Here is an 18346-nt window from a genome sequence, read left to right on the forward strand (position 1 = left end):
AGGGGGCCGATTGCACACATTTTGGGGTGAGGGTGAGGTAGGCTCTGGGTCCAGACTACAGACATTGGGGCAAAGCCTGTGGACAGAGACTTATCTTGGCACTCTGGGGCTCAAAAGATGGAGGGAAGTCTCTAAGGTACTGGGACCCTTAGTTCTTGTAATTTCATGTTCTTTCCTGCCTTACTTCTGTTTTTTTCTCCGCCCCTTCTTGCGCTCTCTTATTCCTCTTTCTTACCTTTGCTTTCTTACACCCCATCTCTCTTAGCCACTCTTATTCCATCTTATTCACCCCCTGCTTGTTCTTACCCATCTTTCTTACTCCATGTTTCTTACTGCTTCCTCTTAACAGCCCCGCTTACCCCTATCTCACCCTCTCTTATGTCCCTACCTTTCAACTTCTTTCACCCTCACTCCACTCTTAACCCTTCACCTCCCTTACACCCTCCACCTCTAATTCCCTGGCTCTTTCTCCCCAACTCCTACCCCCACTATTACTACCATTCCTTACCCTCTCTTTCCTATACACCTCCTGTCTTCCACCCCTTACCCCAACTGCCACTCTCTCATACCCCTCAAACCCCTCTCTTCCTGCCCTCTTTTAGCCCTCCAGCTTTCTTACCCTGCCTCCTATTTTCACCTGTTTTTTTACCCTCCTTTCACTCTTTTCCCGTTCCTTTTCACATACTCTTTTAGCCCAGTAATTTCATATTTAGGAATTTATATAAATAAAATTTAACACAAGTGTGTGAGAAATGTGTGTATAAAGATGGTCACTGGAGCGTTGTTCATAATAGTGAAAACGTGGAAATAAATGTCCATGAACAAGAGATCACCAATGCCGTTTTCGTTCCATTCATACAAAACCATTCTCTGTTCTCTTAACACACCATTGATTTGTTTGCCGACATACCTTTGCTTAAGCTATTGTCTCAGCCTGGAATGCCCATTTACCTCATCTCTACCCACCCCGTCTAACATCCTGATTTGAGTCCAAGCTCAACTGTTCTCCCACCACTGAAATCTTTCCCTGATGCTCTACTTGCTTCCCTCCAGTGGTCCATGGTTTGAACTCTCCTTTCTATAGATCATATGCCATAGATTCAAGTTAGATGTGTCTACCCATGAAACTGGAATTTTCATGAGCGTAGGGACATGTTCTCATTTACTTGTCCTGTTCATTCATTCAACAGATTTTTTAAAGTGTATATTGTGCCGAGTACACAACGGTTAATAAAGCAAACCCATGTCTGCCTACATGCAGCTCACATTTTAGTGGGGCTGACAGGAACAAAACAAGAGTGCAGAGAAAGTAATACTTGGGGTGAAGAAACAAGGAAAAGAGAATAATGAGGGCAGCATCCTTTGGTGAGAGGGGTAAGGGAGATACTCTCTGAGGAGAGGACATTTAAACTGAGACCTGAAAAATGAGAATGACCCAGACATGTCAAGAGTAGGGGGAAGAGCATTCCAGGCCAAAAGAACAGCATGTGCCAAGGCCCTGAGGTGGGAACAAGTAGGGCATGTTCAAGGAAAAGAAAGAAAATGAAGTTGGAGAGAAAGACAGGAGCAAAGTTATATGAGGGCTAGAAGTCTGTGGTCAGAAGCTTAATTCTAAATGCATCAAAGGGTTTGGAGCAAAGGAGTAACATGAGTCAATTGCGTTTTGAGACCACTCTTCCTCCTGTGTGGACGGTGGATTGGAAAGAGCAAGGGTGCAGGTGGAGAGGCCTGATGGGAGACTGTCATCCAGGTGAGAGATGATGATGGCCTGCCCAAAGGCATAGATGTGGAGCTACAGTTGGCATGCCTTGCTGATGGACTAGATGTGGGGATACAGAGAAACAGAAATGAAGGCTGACATCTAGGTTTCATGGCACTCACTGAAATGGTCAAGACTTGAGGAGGACAGTGGATTGGGGATTAAAAAAATAAGACCTACATTTTAAAATTTATAACATGTTAAATTTGTGATGCCTGTGAGATACCAAAGTCCCAAGCAATGCTTTGCTCTTTGGGGGACTGGTTGGCAACACAGCCTACCCCATCACCCACTAGTACCTCCCTGCTTTGGAAAAGGCCAGTGTGGGATTGCATTGCCAAAGTCCGTGTTCACAGCAGTTATTTGTAGTTTAGTGAAAATGTTTGAAGTAAGTATAAGAAACTGACAGTGCTTCTGAAACCATGTTGCTCAGAATATGGTAGAAGAGCCTCCTGTGGCACAGTGACCTGGACCTGGCTCAGAAATGCAGATTCTGAGCCCACCTCCGTCCTCTTGAAGCTGAAACAGAGGGAGACATCTGCATATTTAACAAATGCTTCAGGGGGTTCTGAGGCACACTGAAGTCTGCAAACCATTGCTGTGAGGAACAACAATGAACCTAGAAAGCGCCCCTAAAGATACAAGACTGGATGTGGGTGGCAAGACAGGAACAGGCAAGGTGCATGAGAGCCATCTGGGCATCTGTTAAAATGCAGATGCTGACTTGGCAGATCGGGGGTGTAGCCTGAGATTCTGCATCTCTCAGAAGCTCCTAGGTGATGGTGATGCTGCTCATCCAGGTCCACACTTTGAGGAGCAAGGACCTAGATCAGTGGTTCACAACTGGAGACAATACCCCTACCCCAGGGGAACATTTGACAATGGCTGGAGACAATTTTTTTTTTTTTTTTTTTTTTTGGTTTTCACAAGAGGTGAGGGGAGAGAATGCTACTACTGTGTAATGGGTAGAGGCCAGAGATGCTGTGCAATATCCTGCAGTGTACAGGACAGCCCCCACAACAAAGAATTATCTGACCCATAATGTCAGTAGTATCACTGTTAAGAAACCCTGGGCTTGATGATAACCAAAGAGTATGGAGCAGGGAATCTTTCTTAGCTAGGACCCAGTGCCTGGTAGGAGTGGACTAGATGAGGGACAGGAAGCATACCCATGAAGTGAAACTGCAAAGCAGAGGTTCCAAATGAAACGTAGCAGTGTGTGTGATGTCTGCTCCATGCCAGAGCAGAAGCCAATAGGGCAGAGCACGGATCAAGTAGAGCTCAAAGGCACATGTGGTGCCTGGTAAGGCAGATTTCTGGGGTTTTTTTATTATTATTAAAAATAACCCCTCACATTTACATTACACTTCAGAGTTTACAAAACATTTTCACATGTGCCATATTATTTCATCCATACAACACCCTAATGAGGTAGAGCAAGGATTATTCTTTCTCTTTCTTCAATTTAGAAACTCAATACCATCAGCCAAAGAAATGTTTGCTGAATTGAACAGAACTGACATTTGCCTCATTACATATAGGTAGTCTCAGACAAGTCAGAGACTTCCTTGGACCAAGTGTGAAATGACAGGGTTGCATGGAATGATTGGCAAGGCTCCTTCCAGTTCTGACCTTCCAGTAATTTTGTGATCTTTGCCAACATACAAATGTTGAGTCTTGGATGACTGCAGACTGGGGTGCTTGGGAGTACTGGCTATGAGATGGGAGATCTTAGGTAAGATGCAGTGGCCTTGATCCAAGCCCTTCTTCCTCTCTACCCGCTGGATCTTGGGGTTAGGTTGGTGAGGCCCCCTTGAGAGACCACAAGTAAGTCCCCCCATCCCTCTCCTCTGAGGTGGGAAGGGGCTAGCACATGGGCTGATGCTCTTTCCTCTCCCCACAGGCTGTCTACAAGGCCTGGCTGTGCTCAGAATACTTCAGCGTGACCCAGCAGGAATGCCAGCGCTGGGTGCCCTGCAAGCAATACTGCCTGGAGGTGCAGACCCGGTGCCCCTTTATACTCCCCGACAATGAGGAAATGGTGTACGGAGGGCTCCCTGGCTTTATCTGTACAGGTAAAGGCAGGGCACTGGGGAAGAGGGAGGAGGCCGGGGGCCCAGGGCAGGCATCAGGTCAGAGGAGTTGGGAGCAGGGAGAACAACAGGGGAGTCAGGTGAGAAGAACGCCAGTGGCTGGACGAATGGGCAGTGACGTCCCCAAGTTGGGATAGGGCCAAGTGGAATAGGGAAAAACACCAGTGTCTTTCTCTGCCCAGAACATGCCCAGGGAGTCATCCCGAAGAAACTGGCTGGGGTCCCCAGGAAAGAAGGGCTCAGAAAGGGCAAGTGTCGAGGGCTGTGGGGAGGGAGCCTTAGATGAGGCTACTTGAGCAGCCCCAGCTCTGGAAACTTGCTCCCTAGGTAAGGCATAGCTATCAGCTCCCCGAGCACCCCACCACACCTTCCTTATCCATTGGCAGGGTTGCTGGATACTTCACCAAAGCGTCTGGAAACCAAGTGCTGTGATGTGCAGTGGGTCTCCTGTGAGGCGAAGAAGAAGAAGTTCAAGGAGTCTGAGGCCCCCAAAACCCACCACCAGCAATTCCACCACTCCTATTTCCACCACTACCACCAACAGTACCATCACTACCACCCCCGTCATGATCCCCCAGGCCGCGTCAGCAACAAGCCCGCCCTGCTGCCGGTCTCTGGGGGCTCCCGCATCAGCCCTAGCAGGATCCGGCTCTGCGTCCTTGTTCTCATGCTCCTCCATACCGTGGTGTCCTTCTCCAGCAACCAGGGTGGTGGCGGACTGGGACTGGAGACACTGCCTGCCCTTGAGGAGGGCCTGACACGGGAAGAGTGACAGTAGGGAGGGAGGACAGACCTCCACCACACTGACATCAGCTCCAGCTCCCCCAGGTCGGGGGGGGAGGGGGCTCCTCCCATGGGAGGTGTAGGATAAGGTGGGGGCGGGGGAAATGGGGGAAGGACACATCCCCCCAACCTACCCCCACCCCAAAAGCAGCTCCAACAGAATGGCCAGAGGGCCTCAGGGAGCTGCAAAACTCATCCGCAAGAAAAAGGCAGGAGCAGCAGGTGACCCCTCCCAAGCCCGCATCTATGGGGCTTAGCAAAAAAAGGGAGGAAATGGGGGCTGGATATGCCCACCCCTGCCAAAAGCCCTGACCCCAGGGAAGGAGGCTGCTCACCCAGCCTTGGCCCTGCAGGGAATGTTGGGGGGCATAGAGGGGAGAAGCTCTTTCCCCCACTCCACATTCCTTTTGTTGCCAAGATCCTTAATTCCCTCCTGCCCATATCCCTACAGGCGACGGCAGACAGTGCAGTGGCCCTCCTGCCACTTCAGCACACCTTGCACCACCTGGGACCATCACACGTGAAGCACCAGGCTGGGAGATGAGGTGCACACAGTTGCAGCTAGGTCGGGGCCCCAGTTAAGCTGTGCCCCACCACCCTAGGCAATGAGGGGCAGGAAAGGGGTACAGAATGAATGGTGAAAGAGAGTGGAGATAGGGAAGGGGGAGAGGAGAGGAGAAATGTGGGCAGAGGGCTTGAAGACATGGCCGAATAGGCTACTGCCACCCGGCTTTGGGGAGATGGGTGATAAGTGTTGAGGTAGGCTCGAGAACTGCTCCCCAAATCAGTGAGAATTGCATTAGGAGCCCTCTGGGGAAAGAGCACAGGAACTGAGTTGCTGGGCCTCAAAACAAAAGGCTGCAGGCACATGGTTAGACTGCCGCTGTCTGAAGGACCATATCTTACAGAAGGTGCACATACTCCCAAGGGCCACTCTTGCCCTGGAGATCTTGGCCTTGGGGCCAAAGACATTTCCATTTCCGATCTCTATGGGGAGGAGGGACTTAAGCCCAAGTGGGTCAGGCCTGGCCCAGGTCCTCATACTCCCCTATCTTGTCCTAGCCCAGGCCTCCATGAAGGAGACCCTGGTGGCATTGCCCCAGAGCTCTCCAGAGATGAGCCTCCCCTATCCCCACCCTGTCCCCGTCCCCAGCCTACCAAAGAGTATTCACACCTTTCCATCCCTGACTCCATGGGTTACTGTCCCAATTGTGAAACACCCAGACTCCTCTTCACCGTGTAGCAGGGTCTTCTGCTCCAGTCACCCCGGCCTCGTGCAAGAGAAAGTCCAGGGACTGGCAAGAAGACCCTTTGACTAAAGATAATGTGCTGTCATATCTTGGCTGAGAAACTGTTGAGTCAGGCTAGAGGACTGGACAAGAGAAGAGGCATTGAGAGCCCCCTTGGGGGCCATTAGCCTTGCTCTGGTCTGCTGTGTGGGGGTGGGGAGTAGGGGGGATCCCACATTGCCTGGGACATCTGAATGCTGATACGAATGGACAGGAAAAGGAGCCAGAGCTGTATACCTGGGACAGGCCAGGGAACCTTTAGTGCCAGCAGGGCCTGTGTCCTGGGATGCGATGCTAGTGAGTGAATGGGAGGGAGGGCCTGGGGCTGCATGAGAGTGAAACCAAGAAGCGGATGGGGAAGGGAGAGCTCGCCTTGGTCAGCTTAGGGATGAATGGAGAAGGAATCATTCATGGGCCTCAGCTGGGTCCCAGACTGATTACATGAGACTGGGGAGTCCTTCCCTGCCAGTTTTCTCGTTTATTACAGCCTATCCCCCAACCCTACCCCTGTGACCTGCCTACACACTCCCCTGTTTGGCCCTCAGCACTTTGGGCCTGGTCACATACCCCATCCCTAGAGTGCTCTTTTCAGCTGGGGAGGGGAAGAGGTGCTGGCTCCTTTCCAGACATGCTTATGTATAAGTAAAGGGGCAGGTGCTTGGGCTCCAGAGAGACCCTAGGTACTGCCTTCTAACTCCTGCATCCTCAGGAGGGGAAAAGGGACTGGGAAGTAAAGGGAAACCATATGGCCCCAGGGAATGGACCCTTGGAGACTCCCATCCTCTCTTCCCCCTCACCAAGTGCCCAGGAGACCCCTGGCTCAGACCAGCCCAAGGCCTTGCCCAGTGGCAGGGGAAAGGGGCACCTCACTCCACCTCAAAGTCATTTGACTGCCCCCATCCACCCCACCACCCTAATCTTCCACCACCTCTCCGGCTGCCCCTGCCCTCCATCACGGGCAGCAGAGTCGGGCAGCTTTCTTATGCCATTTTCTACACTGTGCTTCATGAGTAGGACTTTCTTGCACTAGTTCCTATGACGGAGTCTCCAAACTGGTTTCCTAGTAGTCCCCCATCCCTTCCTCCCTTACCCAGCTATGATTCAGTTGTCTCTGCCCTCCCTCTTACCCTGCCTCTGTGTTTCGGTGAGAGTCTCTGTATGTGTACTGCTTTCTGTTTTGTTGCATTGTGGGGCAGAGGCCTCTCTGCTCTTGTTTAACCCCATAAAGAAATAAATGGTAAGACTTGATGATAACCCTCCCTTCATGGCTTTGTGGAGTTGAGCTTGCTGCATTAGGAAGGTCTGTGGCTTGGGGAGGGGGTGGGACCAGAGACGTTGACCCTGTGCCCAGCTCTCTGTCAGCTCAAATCTCAGGAAGAAAGGGTAAACTGTAGTAGACCATTCAAGACAAGGACTCACAAAGCCAGCCACCTGCAGGGATCAGGCAGATCAGTGTACACAGTGAAGTAGGCCAGGTTGGGGAAAAGTGCAGACTCCAATTTGAGTGCTGAGAACTGCAGGACATGTGCAAAGGAGGCAGCTGAAGCCCAGGGTTGTCTTGGGGAGTGTAGGTCCAGTGTTGCCAATCTTCTCATTCTTCAAGGGAAGTTAGGACTGGGGATTCTAACACGAAGCCCCCTAATTCATAAATGTTGGCTCAAGTATAAAAACCAACAAACCTACCTCCATGAGGGCTAAACAAGTCTGTAGGCTCTACGTGGCCTGGGGATTGCCAGTTCTTGCTTTTGTTGCAGCCTTCGGTTCTAGTCTGCGAGCCTCACCTCTCCTACACCTCTTCACCAGACCCATTGTCCCACCATAGGAGGAAGGTCACTTGGGGACAACTGCTGGAGGGGTGGCAGACAGGGCTCTCCATCACTAACACTGCTTTCACATAAATGGGGAAAGGAGAGCATGGTCAGGAGAGAGGCTGGTGTCCTGACTGAGCTGCCAAATTACTTTGCCAAGAAAACATGAGCCCACTCCACTTCCCCAAAAGCAGCATAACATGGAGGTCACAGCATGGTCTCCGGAGCCAGACCATATGAGTTCCAAGTCTAGCCAGCGCCATTGTTACAGGATCTTTGGGGTGTCACTTTTCTGGCCGGAAACCTCTGTGGTCAGTGACACTTTTGCCCAAGTTCTTGTCCTGCATCCAGGAAGAATGAAGTATGCAGACAAGTGGAGGGTGAGCAAGACAAAGAGGAGCTTTACTGAGTGTTAGAACAGCTCAGAGGGGACCTACAGTGGGTAGCTCCTCTGCAGGCAGGTCATCCTGTCATCTCTGCAGCTCTCAGCAGAGAGGAGGCCCTGGAGAGGGTAGCTCCTCTCTGCAGCTGGTAGTCCTGACATCTCTGCAGGTCTCTGAAGCTCTCAGCAGAGAGGGTAGCTCCTCACTGCAGCTGGTCATCCTGTCATCTGCTCAACTCTGGCTGAACCCAGGGCTTTTATGGGCCTCAGAGGGGAGGAAGTGTGCACCGATTGGCCCATGGGCAGCCACGGGCAGGCCCAGAAAAGGCACCACAAGTTCCCACTCCAGTCTGTGGGACTGGCAGCCTGGCCCCAAGCCTTCAGACCCTTGCTGGCCTGAAGGTAGGGCCTCACTGGGGACCCGCCCCCTTTCACCAAGGAACCTATCTGCCTTCTGCTGCTGTTCATGGTGCCCAGGCTTGGCCCAACCTTGCTCCAAGATCAGAGGAGGCGCCAGCAGCAGGGAGAAGCCAGGCAGCGGGAGCAGGCACTTCTGAGCCTGTGAGGGTGGGGGGCCTTCCTGGGCCCCTAAAAGTGCTGGGATACCTGAGTCTGCAGCCAAGGTTTGGGCAGCTACGCTGTGCCTGGGGGAGCAGGAGGCCCAGGTCTGCAACCGTGGTTTGGGCAGCTGCAGCTGTGCCCAGGAGGGCAGGGCTCCTGCCTGCTGTCAGCCCCTCAAGAGCACAGGGATGCTCAGATCTGCAGTCACAACTTGGGCAGCTGCAGCTCCACCTGGGAGGGTGGGTCTCCTGCCTCCTTTGTAAAGTAGGACGCCCAGGCCTGGGGAATAGGGCTCCTGCCTGCTCTGTGGAGCAGGAGGCCTGGACCACACCTTCCTGCTGCAGCCAACATCTTGGCAGCAGCCACTGTAGATGGGCCACTGCTGCCATCACCATCTCCTACTTGTATGAGTTTGAGCAAGAGTTCCCTTACTTCCTTGAACCTTGGTGTCCTCATCTATCACAAGGGTTATTGTGAGAATTAGACAGTGTAGTACATGAAGCACTTGGCAAAACAGCTGGCACAAAGGAGCCACTCACATGCTGATTGTTATCATTACTCACTCAGTCTTTCTTCTCTTTCCTTCACCCCCACCTAAAACAGTCACCAAGTTCCATCATTCTTTTGTAAGATGTTCAGATCCTTCCCCTACTTTCCACCCTGACTCCCACTAAGCTGTTTCAGGCCTTCAGTAGCTTTTGCCTGGACTACTGCAATAGCCTATCAACCAGTCTCTTGTCCAGTCACTCCAGCTCTGATCCATCCTCTACCCAGCACAGTCCCACACGCTTCAGAGGCACTTGACAGAGATTTTGTGAAATAATTGCTACCATAGTTGAGTTACCTACAGGACACAGCTAATCTTCCTTAAGCAAACATCACACCCCTGGAAAACATCAAAAACATCAATGGCTCCACATTGTCTGTAGAATCAAGTGTAAACTTCTGAGCATCCCATTCAAGGCTCTTTGTTTTCTGATCATATCCTACCAGTCTGATCTTCCCCCATAGGTGCTCATATACCCACATCCACGCCCCACTGCCCTACTGGTTAGTCTCTGAATGAGCTCTGCACTGTCTCATCTCCTACCCTTGGCTCACATTGTCTCTTCTGCCTGGAATGCCCTCTTTCCATCTCTGCCTATCACTGACTTTCCTAGTTTTCAAAGTCCAGCTCAAATGCCACCTCTGCTATGAAGACTTCCACATTCCCCCCTCTCTCAAGCTGGAAAAAAATCTCTTCCTCCTCTGTACTTCAATAACACTTTGTCCCTTAATCGTGGTACTGATTATATCCTGCCTGTGTTCAACTTATTCATTCAAAATACACCTACTGAGCAAGTACTATATATCAAACCCTGCGCTGGGTGCTGGCAAACAGCAGGAAACAGACACATTATAAATCCACACAATAACATGACTTTATGCATTGGACAACCATGATATCACCCACTACAACATTAGAGTTTTTGTCTCACTGCATGCCCAAGAGGAGGGAGCCAGGTTCTCTTGGCCTTGGGCATAGGAAAGAGAGGTGAGGGATTGCAGGTCCCACACTAACCTGCTACATACAAAAGCAGAGGAGGCAATACACCCACAGTGCTAAGGGAGTAAAAGGCACAATAGCTGTGCCAAGGAAGTAGCTCTACAAGCCATATGTCACCATTTCACTCCTGGACTAAGCTACCATCACCCTGCAGCTGCCTCTCTGAGCTCTCCCTCCTTCAGCCAGGCCCAGGCCCAGGCCCTGGCACTCTCTCTTCAGGTCAGTCCAACTGCAGACAGCCTGTCTCTTGCAGCCTCAGCATGGGCGAGGAAGAAGCATGGCAGTGGCTCACAGCCCTGGCAGCATATCAGAATCACCTGGAGAGTTTTAGTTCTGGCCTTACCAGCAGAGAGTCTGATTTAATTAGTCCGGGATGGGAGTCCCAGCTTCAGCATTGTTTAGAAAACTCCACAAGTGATTCTAGTGTGCAGCCAGGCTTTACAACCACCGGGTGAAGAGAAGGCTTTGGCTACATGAAGTCCTTGTTATTTGAGGATAAGTGGTGCTAGAAAAAGGCCACTTACAATGAATCCACTTGAAATGGGGACCAACATTTCACAGTAGAGCAGAAGAAAAGGGGAAAAGGATTTGGTTAGGACTTCATCTTGTGAAATAAAATTGGAAACATGGAAAATATTTTAGTTTCCATTTAAAATGTACAAAATGTATAAATGTATACATAATTGCAAATATGCACTAATTCTTACAATGAACAAAGAATGAGTCAAGCACTGGGGGATAATGTAATTTTCCTGACCAAAGTACATGAGAGGATAATATTGACTTTTGCAGCACAGTCACAAGCAGAGATTTTGTTTTGTTTTTCCAAAATTAGAGCGCTTCTTCAGTTATCCCAAGGACCTCTTGTAATCCTTTGAGAGTTGAATCATTCTCTTTGAAGCCTTGATCCTGTCATTACCCAGGTCAATTTTCTCTTCTGCCAGGGGTAACTGGCCTATCTTTGCCAAATCCCCATTTATCAAAGACTTTACATGACATTAGAGAGGGTCTCCAACATCACTTTCATTGACTTCATGAAACCTTGAATCCTTTTCAAGACCTGCAGTTTCACCCAGAGATTTATTGGGATTATGCAGTGCTAACAATTAACAAGAGACTGAAAAAGACCTTAGCAAAATGGTTGTAGACAAACAGTATTTGGGTGTTAAATGGGAAGAGGGGTCTATGAGGGACTCAAAATAGTGACTACTTTATGCTATGACAACTTCGCCTTTCTACCCAACTTCATAAAGTCCCTTTTCCTTTTAGGGTTCTTAATCTGCTTATCTCTAAAATGAAGGGATAGGATTAGATGTTTTTATAAATATGAAATAAGTTAACCCAAATGAAGTAATCTACGTGAAGCCATGGAGCCCAGTTGCTAGCGCAGAGGAGCAACTCCATAACTCCTGCGTTTTCTTCCCTCCAAAACATACTTAGATTCTTTTAGGTGACACTAAGGGGTGAAGAAGGAAAAAGGGAGATGGAGAAGCCCATTAGAGCAACTAGAAGGAAGTCTCAGAACTTCTGCGCCATGCCTAAGTTTCTATCCAACTGCCATTACCTCCTGTTACATTCACTGTGGCAGGTCGCAGAGAAACTAACTGCTTAGGGGTGTAGGATGGGAATCCAAAACTCACTCAGACATGAAGAAGCTCAAGAGGCTCCTGGGTTGGTTGGGGAGAAAACACATGAACAGAAATTGGTCAAAATACCTCTAGAATCTGACCATTTCTCTCACCTCCATTGTCACCACCTAGTCCAGGCCACCACCACCTCTCTCATAGACCACTGCAATGGCCTCCTAACTGGTCTCCCTGCTTCCAGTCTTGCACCCCATGCACAGTTCACTCAGAGTATCTCTTAAAAATGCAAACCAGATCATGTCTCTCCCCTGCTAACGCCCTCTCCTAGTTTCCCATCTAAATCAAAATAAATTCCAGACTCCTTACCATGGCCCACAGTGCCCTACACGACCTGCCAATTGTCTATGTCTCCAACCTCACCTAGCATATTCCCTTCACTCTCCTACAGCCACCCTGCCTTATTTATTTTCCTCTGATATGCTAAGCTTGTTCCTGTCTCAGGACCTTTGTACATGCCATTTCTCAGCCTGAAATGTTATTCCCCCAGATTTTTGCAATGCTCCTATGATCAGGTCCGAGCTCAGATACCGCTTTCTCAGAAAGGTTTTTCCTGGCTACTCTAGGTATAGTAGTACCCTTCTCACCGCAGACACTCTATCATACCACCCTACTTTTTATATGATCTAGCACTTGTAACTATTTGGAACGATCTTGTTTATACTTTGGCTTTCTTGTTTATTGCCTGTTTCTCCATTTGAATGTAAGCTCTGAGCAGACAAGGACCTTGTCTGTCTTATTTATTACCTTCCCAGTGCCTTAGTCAATGCTCACTGAGTGAATGGATGTAGATGCAGAAGTGGCGGGTGGGTCATCTGAGCAGGAATGAGTGGTACAGGATGTGTGGAGTGGGTGGCAAGAGATGAGCTTGAAAGATAGCCTGAGGTAAAAACACAGAAGGCCGTGAAGGTCAGGCCCAGGGAATGTGTGGGCTTCATATGGTGACCCATTGGGAGCCATGGAAGATGTTGAGCTTGAGAGCTGACCTGGAGTAAGATTCAACTGGTGCCATATGCCGGATGGACTGGTAGGTGAAGTAAACGGAGGGCCTATCAACCACTCTGTGCCCGCGCTGGTACCCGCTTTCCTCTAGGCTCCCCACTGTCCTGTTCCACCCAGCTCCCCGACTCTTCTGGGGCCACGGAAGAGCCCGGACTGCTGTTCCCCGACACCGGCCGCTGGGTGGCGCTGTGGCTCCTCCTACCCAGGCTGGAGGCACCAGGGAGGCGGAGGCGCAGCCGCGGAACCGGGCCTGGCGCTAGGGTCCGTGGGCGCCTGCAGAGCGGGTTCTTCCTCGTTGGTTCCTTTCTCCCACTTGGCGCGCTTCTCCCGCGTTCAGGCCCGTTCCCATCCCTAACCCTGCCCGCAGTAGCCCGCTCTCCTTCGCTTCTGACCTTCCTTCGCTTTCCGACCAGCCGGGCCAGAGGCAGGGGCCTGGGCGGGACACGGGAGGGATTGGGGCCGAGTGTCGCCCTTCTTTTTCAGCCCGTTCAGGCTTTTAGTCTCCCTGGACCCCAGCGACAAGACAGAGCTCGCGACCGCAGCCCTGAGCCGGCCCGTCCCGTCCAGCCATGCTCTGGACTAAAGGGAGCTCAGGGCTGCAAGAACAGCATTTTCCTGAGGAGGGACCAGAGCCATTAAGGGGCCAAGTCACCGTTTACGTTAATAGTCCTGCCTTTCCTCCTGGCCCCTGGAACAAGAAGCCAATCATCTTCTGGGACTCCTCCAGTGGCCCTTTCCACCCTCCTGCCATGTGTCCCAGATTACATCTGCCACCACCCCATATATATATTCTATATCCTAAACTGATCCCTCCTTCGTCACTGCTGTTGTCTGCCCAGATCTTCATTACCTCCCAGCTGGCATCCCTGCCTCTAGCCTCCTGCCCTTGCAGCCCAGACACCTTCGCACAGAGCCAGGAGCCTCCTGGAGCACTGGCCTGGCATCCTGCCCCTCTAATGTTTCCCATTGTTTGGGAAAAAATCGAAAGCTGGTATTCAAGGCCTTCCACATTCTGACCATTTTGGCCAACTCGCTTCAACTCACATCCAGACTCAAAGGCATACACCCCTGGTGGGCTGCCCTGAGTAGAAGAGGAATTAGAACAGGAACTGAACAGAGTGGGAGGCTCTGTAAGACTCTATACAGGGCTCCATAGCATCTATTTGAACAGCCTTAACTCATGATCACATTGTCACAAGACTGGAGAGATGCAGAGAACACAATTCCTGCCTGCCCTGGAACACTAGAGCACATCCGTATTTATTCCTTTGGCCCCTCTCTTTTTCCCCCGTTCCCAGGATCTGTCCTCTCTTGCCATCTCCTTGTTCCCTCTTCTCCTCTGTCTTGTCCCCTCATGACCCTCCTGCTGGTACAGGAAGCAGGAGGCTTTATTCTCAACGAGCACACAGCATCCTGCCACAAAGTGCTTGATGACATGCATGACCAGGCTTCTCTGTAATATCGAGTTTCACTTTCAGCACTTGGGTTGGTTTTTTGTTTTTGTTTTTCTTGAGGAACCTGCTATTCACAGATACTAAGACTGTAGGTAGCCGTTCTTGAGGAAAGGTCAGAGACTCCTGTATTGATCTTAGCCTTGTTGAACCCAGAACACAAACCTGAAAATTAACATGGAAAAGCATACAGGTGAAGAGGAAAATTGCAAAGGTAGATTTATTGGCAAACAAACACTGATGGTTAATTTCAAGATGCCCTGGGCCCTTGGACTCCTGGAATCAATGCCCAGGGTCAGATATGGCTCATTTGTGGCCTAGTGGACAAAAGAGCTTGGAATGAAAGACATAGCCCTGAGAAGGCTGGGATGAGAGGAAGAGACAGTTCCTCTTCCCTGGCTCCATCTTGGGGTAACTTTCTCTGGGAAATGACAGCTTCCTGTCCCCCAAATTAGCTCTACTGCTTAGAATATCCTTTTCCACTTGTACTGCGTGTATACATACACACAGTGTCCTGCTAATCCTCACAATAACCATGTGCAGTAGAAATTAGTTTAGGTTTGCAGATGAAAAAACTGAGGCTTGAAGAGGCCAAAAGATCCACTCACCCAAAATAAGCAAGCAAAATGCAGAGCAGAAGGCCAGGACTAGAAGCCAAGAATTCCAACTCTAAGACCAGTGCCAGCAGCTTTCCATCCCTGGTTTCATGACCTGTTGAGGACCCAAAGCTAGGTCAACTGGCCCCAGCCCTGTACCCTCATCCTGTTCTCGAGAGTGATTGAAAAAGCAGGCAGTGTGACTGAAGCCAGGTGAAGGGCTTTCACCTGGCTCCTAGGCCATGCTGACACCTGGCCTGGGTCTGAATGATGGCAGGGGAACTCAGTCAATGTTGAGGTTTGCAGGACCATCAGAGCAACAGCCAGCCTCATGCCAAACCCTTTCTAATGTAGAAGTCTCCACCTGGAGCTTCCAGAGCTATTTTATTTAACTTGGCAGTGTTGATCTATTCAGTATTTAAATTTGAGTTGGGTTTCCTCTATAAGAGGTTGTGCAGTGTAGTCATTAACAACATAGCTTAGGTTTGCATCCTGCCTCTGCCACTTGTTCTCTGTGACTCTGGGAAGGTTACTTAAACTCTCTGTGCTTCATCTTGCTCATCTGTAAAATGGAGATTTAAAAAATAGTACTCTACCTCATAGGGTTACTATGAGTATTGGGTTATATCTAAAGCTCTTAGAATAGTATCTGACACATAGTAAATGCTATGTGTTTGTTATTACTATTATTATTGTATACAAATTGGGGAGAATTCACATAAAACCCAAATTTCTCACTTCCCCTTAAATAGTCAGAAGATCTAACAGCACTGGATCTCCACTGCCGCCTAGAACGGAATCTGCCCTCTTCAGGTGGGATGTGCTCTTTCCTAGTCAGCCTCAGTCCTGTAAATTCCCATTTGGTCCCTGACACTGAAGCCAGGTGTCACTTGCCATTTGTCATCTTACATGCAGCTAGCTACATGGGTTTTCATTATTTTCCTGGCCTCTAAAACCAGTCTGTCATCTCTCACCACTGCTTAAATGGTTCAAGGGGCAAGGAACATCATGAAGCAGAAATTGTCAGCCAATGGGGACATCTCAAGAGATCCCTACCAGGCCACTCAGAAGCCTTTGCCTGCCTTCTCTTTAATGTCCCAGAATGGCACTTAGTCACACCAACTTGAAGGTCAAGAGAAGCAGCAAAGATGGCAAAGGGAGGCAAAATGAGGCCATGGCATTCCAGAGCATCCTCTCCTGCAGCCCCAAAGTTGAGTTTAAATTTTGGCTCAAGGACTCAATAGTAATAATGATTCTAGTAAGATACACTCACATCTCTGCCAAGTGATGTATGTACAGCATCATGAATAATAGAAACTATTAGAAAGAACTGAAATGTCATCAATTTGACACATACCTACAGTAGAATACTATGTGATCATTAAAAAGAACACGAAGAGTGGTGTGTACGATATGCTTCCATTTCTGTGGGAAGGGGAAAAGGGAAATATAAACACCCACACAAGTACTTGCTTATATTTGCATTTGTATAGAATATCTCTGGAAGGATGTCTGAATATAGTGTAGACGTAAAATATCTATGGAAGGATAAGTCAAGAAATTGGTAACCGGTGCTGCCTCTGGGGAAAAGAATTGTGTAGCTGGGAGAGAAAGAAGACATGCTTTTTTTTCAGTATATACCTTTGTGTTTCTTTTGAATTTTGCACCACGAATCTAAGTGAAAAAAAAAATCTTGTTTTAATAAATGCTGCAGTGGATACAAAAGGAACAAAAAAACTAATTCCAATATCCCTCCTAAGACAACCTGAAGTCACAGACAAGGTGAATCACAATCAAGGCTGCACAGGAAACAACCTGGAGTCTGCAGTACCCCAGCCTTTCATTTGCAGTCATTTACACAGTCGTCATTCTATGTCCAAGTGTACATAAATCACGTTTACTCTGCTTCTTCTTGCCTGGGCCATCTCCTCTATTCTGCTCAGGTTGGCTACATTCAAGCTCTAAAAATTCCTCGTTTGGGCTGCCTTCTTGGCACTCAGAAGTTCAGCCTTCTGGGGATTGTGGCTAAAGTGAAAAGAAGTTTGGCAACAGCAGTGCACCCAAAGACCAGGTCTTAAACCCTCCTTCTCCGAAAGTGCTTCTCCCAGTTATCTGGGGAGGGATCTCTGAAGTGGGCAGAGCCCTTGCATCTGTGTATGGCACCCTGCCAACCAAGGCCCACCTCCATTACCTGACCAAAGACCCCTTATTCAATTCAACAGCTTTAAAAATAAACCCTACTCTGTGCAAAGCTCCAGGCCAGGTGTAAAGATCCTGGGGTGCTGGGGACACCAGAAAAAGGAGACAGAGTGCCTGTCCTCTAGAGAGACATAGTTTAGATTTGGAAAAGTCTGAGTTGGGAGAAATGTGGGGGGATAACTGAGGTGATGGTTTTCACCCAGAATTCTGTGGTGCCCTCGGGCTTTACAGAAGAGCTTCGGGAGTTCTGCAAAGGTCAGATGTGTTGGCAGATTCAGACAGCAACCGAGAGCTGCAACCTTTAATTTCAAACCATTGATTTGATCAAAATAGCTCCATAATTCTGATTGATTCACTTTATAATAAGGTAAATGGCATAAATTTGATCCCAATGAACACATTTCTATTAATAAAGCACTGCTTTTATCTGTTTTACATGGTAGGATACTATGTAAGTTTTCATTAAAAGGGGAAGGGTTCAGCTAGTTTAAAAGGCCCCCCTTGGTTGTTGTTGTTTTTTTTAAAACCATCCCATACTTCATTTCAAACTCCCATTGTTCAATAGAGGAGAAAACAGACCCAGAGAAAAGAAAGGACTTGCCCAAGGTCACACAGCCTGGCAGTAGAACCTGGTCCAGAAGCAGGGCTTCTTCTCAACTAATACACCTCTAGATTTAAGATAGAGTCTGAGTTAAGAATTGAATTGGGTTAGGGACTTCTTTTTCTGTGGGATCTCTGCAGGGCTGGAATGGCTATTTCAGGATACTTTGGAGCTCAACCAGCACAGCAAACCACCATTTTCTTCATCTCATGGCCTTCTTATGGGGCCTGTGCTTTCCACGGGCCCCAGGTCTAGGCTTCTTTCTGTCAGAGACACAACCCTGCTGCTTGCTTTGCTCTCTGGAGCTTCCTGGGATTCCCTCAAGCCAGGGCCTGGGCCGGGAAAGCCAAAATTTACTACTTGCTCAACATGGCTTGACTCCCAGAGGCTGGGTCTGAGCTCTAAGCCTCTTGCCCGCTCTACCTGGGGGCTCATATCCCTTGCCTTGTTCCCGCTCGTTCTGCCCCCTCCCTCACAGGTGTCTGCCCCCTTTAACTCTCCCTCGCTGGCAGACATCCCTGCCGGCCCTCCCCCTTAGTCACCACTCCCCCTGAAACCACTACTGCTGCCTCAGACCTCCTGCCTTTTATCTTGCCCCAGAAGCCGAGCCCTCTGGTCCCTTAATTGTTCAGG

General features: G+C 49.3%; 1 protein-coding gene across 1 annotated transcript in view; it reads left to right on the forward strand.

Moving 5' to 3' along the window:
- NALF2 (NALCN channel auxiliary factor 2) overlaps window positions 1-8213 on the forward strand; it is a 29230-nt gene extending 21017 nt beyond the window's left edge. The window contains exons 2-3 of the mRNA XM_063721176.1: window positions 3663-3834; window positions 4239-8213. Coding sequence (XP_063577246.1) covers window positions 3663-3834; window positions 4239-4624 — 558 coding nt within the window. The 3' untranslated portion in view covers window positions 4625-8213. The remainder of the gene's footprint in view (window positions 1-3662; window positions 3835-4238) is intronic.
- Window positions 8214-18346: the final 10133 nt, after the last annotated feature.

The sequence above is a fragment of the Pongo abelii genome, chromosome X (genome assembly GCF_028885655.2).
Source record: "Pongo abelii isolate AG06213 chromosome X, NHGRI_mPonAbe1-v2.0_pri, whole genome shotgun sequence".
NCBI lineage: Eukaryota > Metazoa > Chordata > Mammalia > Primates > Hominidae > Pongo > Pongo abelii.